The sequence below is a fragment of the Rhizomucor pusillus genome, assembly GCF_041956525.1.
Source record: "Rhizomucor pusillus strain CBS 183.67 unplaced genomic scaffold VTP01scaffold_10, whole genome shotgun sequence".
Taxonomy (NCBI): Eukaryota; Fungi; Mucoromycota; class Mucoromycetes; order Mucorales; family Lichtheimiaceae; genus Rhizomucor; species Rhizomucor pusillus.
In genome coordinates this window covers 35,359-40,598 of record NW_027192152.1, presented here as the reverse complement: position 1 = coordinate 40,598, position 5,240 = coordinate 35,359, and the positions used below count along the sequence as shown (strand labels likewise).

General features: G+C 44.8%; 2 protein-coding genes across 2 annotated transcripts in view; one reads left to right on the top strand and one right to left on the bottom strand.

Moving 5' to 3' along the window:
- Positions 1 to 2,453, top strand: part of VTP01DRAFT_979 (uncharacterized protein) — a gene marked incomplete at both ends in the record, with an annotated part of 4,761 nt that extends 2,308 nt beyond the window's left edge. The window contains 4 exons of the mRNA XM_069389053.1: positions 79 to 535; positions 975 to 1,793; positions 1,901 to 2,289; positions 2,346 to 2,453. Coding sequence (XP_069238387.1) covers positions 79 to 535; positions 975 to 1,793; positions 1,901 to 2,289; positions 2,346 to 2,453 — 1,773 coding nt within the window. The remainder of the gene's footprint in view (positions 1 to 78; positions 536 to 974; positions 1,794 to 1,900; positions 2,290 to 2,345) is intronic.
- A 508-nt stretch (positions 2,454 to 2,961) lies between these two features.
- Positions 2,962 to 4,597, bottom strand: VTP01DRAFT_978 (uncharacterized protein; the record flags this gene model as incomplete). The annotated part of the gene is made up of 6 exons (XM_069389042.1): positions 2,962 to 3,165; positions 3,224 to 3,393; positions 3,456 to 3,479; positions 3,541 to 3,715; positions 3,802 to 3,947; positions 4,564 to 4,597. The coding sequence occupies 6 exons, from the start codon at positions 4,595 to 4,597 to the stop codon at positions 2,962 to 2,964; spliced, it is 753 nt and encodes a 250-aa protein (XP_069238386.1).
- Positions 4,598 to 5,240: the final 643 nt, after the last annotated feature.

Genomic DNA, 5,240 nt, shown 5'->3' with positions numbered 1-5,240 from the left:
TAGCCTTATCCTATGCATCAGGATGGGAATGTCGAAATAATCCTAGGACGGCTAAGGACATTTTGTATATCTTAAAAGACTCGCGTAGCCTGCGAAGCGGGTCCTATTTACCCAAACAAGCGCAAGCTCTGTAATCCTAGACCACCTCCGACGACAACCGGCGCCTTCCGTGATCGAATTTATTGGTTCATCGCGATTTTCCTTGCGCATTTCCAGTTGCGTTTTTTGTTTGAAGCTCCAGCAGAATTGCTGATGAAATTCATCAATGCGATCATCGAAGCATTCTGTGCAAGAATTTCGCAAGCAACGGGAGCAGCAACTGAGCCGTTATTCCATTTACCGACAAAACTCTCGACGCTAAGAAAGTATGCAGACTATGGAACAGTAGCCAGCAATATTATACGCTATGTTGTATGCCCAACGTGCCACAAGACTTTTGAAATGGACGAGTTTCGTTTGGATCGAGTGGTCGATGCAGTTGACGAGATTCTCTGTGATCGCAAAGAATTCCCTTTGCGCAACTTATCCACATGCGGTCAGGGAATTTTTAAGCGATCCAGTGACAATCGTGCGGTCCCCATCAAAGTGTATGCATACAACTCCGTCACAAATACTCTTGCTACAATGCTCAATCGACCCGGATTCGTCACAAAAATTAACCTCTGAAGATCTCGATCAGTTCGCCGTAATATTTTGTATGATGTTTTTGACGGTCGGATGTGGAATGAACTTGCAGACAACGATGGATAACGTTTCGTGGACGATCACTATTCATTGTTATTGACTCTGAATGTAGATTGGTTCCAGCCATTCTCAAATAAACGTATCCATTCTGTCGGTGCAATCTACCTAACAATTAACAATATTCCTCGTTTGGAACGCTACAAACCCGAAAATATCATACTGGTCGGCATAATGCCTGGCAGCAAGGAACCGAGCAAACATCAGATTAATCACTATTTGCGTTCCCCTAGTGGATGAACTGGTACAGCTTTACACTGGTGTCAGCATCTCACTCTACGGCGAAGCCAATCGTCGCATTCGTGCAGCTTTGTTAATGATTGGCTGTGATATACCAGCAGCCCGTAAAGTCTCTGGCTTTACAGATATTGCCTCGGTCTGCGCATGTTATAAATGCAAGCGACAATTTCCGAATGCACCTGGCAATAATCTGAAACGAGACTTTTCTGGTTTCAGACAGCAGGATATATCAACATGGGATCGTCGCAATGGCGAGGAAAGCCGCGTGCATGCAGAAGCTTGGAGACGTGCAGCCAATTTGGACGAAGGAGCAGCGATCGAAGGAGAGCATGGTGCTCGCTGGTCCGAGCTCTATCGTTTGTCGTATTTCCGTGCAGTCCGCTGCACGATAATAGACCCAATGCACAACTTGTATTCCAGCACTGCTAAACGCGTATTCAATCTTTGGAAAATGCTTGTTGATGCGCAGACAAACCGTCCGTTACTTTCTGCCCGCGATTTTGAAAAAATGGCCGACCAAATGGGCAATACCATCCTCCCTTGTGGGTATATACCTAAAGGCAAGCTTGCATCTGGCGGCACGAACTTCGCTTCTGACGAGTGGCGAACTTGGACTCTGGCTGTCTCTCCGAGACTCCTGAAAGAGAAATCTGTTGGTGCACATATGTGGAAATGGCTGAAACTTGTTGAAGCCAATTACATTTTGCCAAAACCATCGATTTCTCTTGATGAAGTAGATGCAGCCCACGAATCTCTGCGGCAATTTTGCGAAGGCTACGAAGCTCTCTACGGCAAAGAAGAAATCACACCAAGTATGCATCTGCATATGCATCGTAAAGAAACCATTCAGGATTTTGGTTCCGTTTACGGGTTTGGTTGTTCGGCTTTGAACAATTCAACGGATTGCTGAAAGGAACAGAGACCAACAAGGATGGGTTCGAAGCTACTTTCATACAGAAATTCCTTGAAAAGTATTCTGCAGCCAACAACCTTCAACATTTACAACTGTCAGAGTCAGCTATATCTGTTCTGACATCGTTGATTCCTTCCTTAGCAAGCGTCTCAAGCACAAGTGAGGATCAGAGCTTGCCATTTTTCGACATAGCAACGTTCGACCAACTTGCTACGGATCGACACAGCACCTGCATCGGATGGGAACCGCTGCCACCGACTCTTTTTTCCGGGCCAAAAATGACTGATATGATACGACTTGGCAAGGCACATTACGACTGCCTGATGGGATACTACGCTGGCGTGTATCTCAATCTTTGTGCAGAGGGCGTTACCAGTACTAAGGGGAAGACGATGGTTATCAATCTTGTAAGAAAATCCGCTACCATCGACATTCTGGGACAAGCATATAGAAGCCAAGAAAACCCGAGAAACAGAAGGATGCTTACACCCAAGCATACCTAAGTGTTGATCCCGAAACTGGCAGCCCATTGGAAAATCCATCGTTGTGGCTAGGCTGAGTACAATACTACTTTGCGCACTCCCTTCGACTATCAAGAGCTGACGGACAAGGTTCAGAGAAATACTAACATGTTTTCGCTTTCGTACGATGGTATCGGTACTCAGAGATGGACAGCATCTCCTTCAGACGGCATGGTATGAGAGTATGGCGCAGCTCCTTCGCACCTGTTAATGCTGCTTCCATACTACCCGTTCATCGCATCTTCTCTCCCGTGGGTGTCTCTCGCTGGGTTGATAACAACATAGTTATCACTCCCTTGCCCCGCAAACTTGCCGCTTAAACATATAGATACTTATAGCTATCATTAGGTACGTATATATCTTAGCCACTTGCAAAGAATTTAAGGTAAGTCTGAATAATGTATCATGTCAAAGGCTAATTTGTAGTATTTCGAACAGTGTTCAAGTCAGGTAAGCCCAAAAATACCCTACCAACTTTTGAAATCTCTTGGAATACAACGTCCTTCCATCCTTTAAATATACATTCAAAGGTGGTTTAAAACTTTTTTAATTGTAATCAATAGAAAGGGTTGCGCGAAGGGAAGGGCTAAGAGCTCTGACTGTTGCCGAAGCCCTCGGCAAATCTTCAGCATTCATGGTGATCTCGGTCTCCTCGATCACCATGCGAGGTCTGTCGGGGCAAGCGCGCTTCGAAAGGCGAGCATTTCGCTGCTTAGCCAGCTCGCAGAGCTGGTGCAAGAGGTCGTTTGCCTGGTGTCATATCTCGATAAGCTTCGCTTCTCTCTGTTCAGCAGGAACTGTAACTTACTCGCTCGCTTCTCCACGTTGGCCGAAGAACTTTGCCAGCCAAACGCCGGTTCTCCACGACAATTTCCTCTTCGTCAGACATGTATTGAGACCTGAGCAGGTCCTCAACTCCTTGCACACCTTGATAGAAATGCTGGTTCTCCTCGTATGCCTTCTTCTTAGCTGGCATTTCTAACTTGGCACGTATGTAAGCCTCGATTCATCCACCCAGCATAGTATTAAAGCGAACATACCTTGTAGAGCCGAGTGTTGCGTGGCTTTTGCTCACGCTGGTGCTGCAAAACCTCCTCATCTGCCTTGGCCTTCTCCTTCTGATACTTAGTTGATTCTTCAGCTTATCCAGCACAATGCTACGAGTCCAAGCAGGATTCTTCTCACGCTCTGGCAGGTTCTTGATGTACTCCTGCAGGGCCTCCATGATAACCTGGTTGTGAGAGCTGTCGATGGCCTCGTTGACAGCCCAGCAAGTATCTGGATTATTCAGCAGAGACTCCTTGTAGTAGTCGCGAAGGAATTTCGGTTCAAAAGTCGGTGTCAGTACTGCATAACCATTTCTATCATGCTAAGTGAAGTACTTACCAACAGCCTCGCATCATCAGTGTTCCCTGCACAGGGTCGCGTTCTACCAACTGTGCCTCCAGAGCTTGGATCCTTTGTTCCTGGAGTTGGTTCGTTTGCTCCAAGGCTTGGACCTTCTGGCGCAATTCGGCCACATCGCTCTCCATCTGCTCCATATGAGTTAGGAGGCAATCCAAAAAGGCGCTGTCCGTTCTTGGACGCTTCTGGATGGTTGCGGGGCCGACGGTAGTGGATTACACGGTGGGGATGGTGGGGACGGTGGGGTAGGTTAGAGGACGATGAAGGAACTAGAAAGAGCAAAGGAAACTTTACATATGCTTACTGCCAGCATTTTATTGCAGTAAACGGCCATGAAGAAGTATCAATTACCGACTGTACAACATCAGTTTATTCCGCCCAAACTTTAAAATGGAGGAACAGGGTAAAAAGAGATTTATAATGCTATTTCCCTCTTCAGTTTCGCACTTTACGTTTTACTAGATAGGCACAGAAAGTTGTAAGTTGTTTTACGCGTTTTGCACTTTTGTAGGAAATAGCTCGACTCTGCCTTCTTTTGAATCGCATACTGTGGTATGTAAAGAATGAAAAGCTCCAGCTTTCTAGCTACTAATATACTGCGTATTTGAGCCACAGGTCCACTGCTGAAAGACTCAAAGTTTGGGGCTGCTATTTTTCCTCGTTTTGTTTCCACTTGTGCTCTGGTACGTATAAGAATTCAATGAACTACTTGCAAGTATTGACTTTGCTTCAAGAATAGGTTACAAATTTTGTTAGCAAAAATTTCAGGTACGTCCATTATATTATTTCCTTTTCTTTTGTAAAAATCATATCCTAACTCATTTTCTTCTTGCCCTTGTTTTAGGTATATATAATGGATCTTTATTTTCCTAGTGCTTTTACGAGCGTAGAATAAAGAATAGTAGAATAGTGTATACGTAGTTTTTGTATTTTGGCTCTTGACTGATTTTTACAAATGACAATATTCGTTGAAAAAGATTTTCATATAAATAAACGCTCTCCTATAAAAAGCTAAGGAAGTATACGAAGTGTGGTCCAATGGAAAGCCAAAAGGGAAGCACAAACAGCGAATGGGACGGTCAGGAAGTTGTGACATGGATGATTTTGATTTGAGAACCGTATGACGGATTTAGTATAGTTTGGGTATATGCTGGCAGAAACCTGGCTGAAACCAAGAAGAATCTGTGAGCAGAAAGCATGCAGATACCAAGCAGATACCAGATCTTTAGGTGCAGTGTGGCCACTGCGGGATAAATGGCGTTTTAGCCTAGTTTCAGACATCTACAACTTTTCGGTGTCCGACGATTTCAGCCTCGTTTTAGCCTGGTTTTAACGTTTTTTCGTTTTAGACTGGTTTACGACTAGTTTCAGCCAGCCGCGCCTTCTTTTCTGAAAATATTTGCAATCGTTTTTTTCAATGC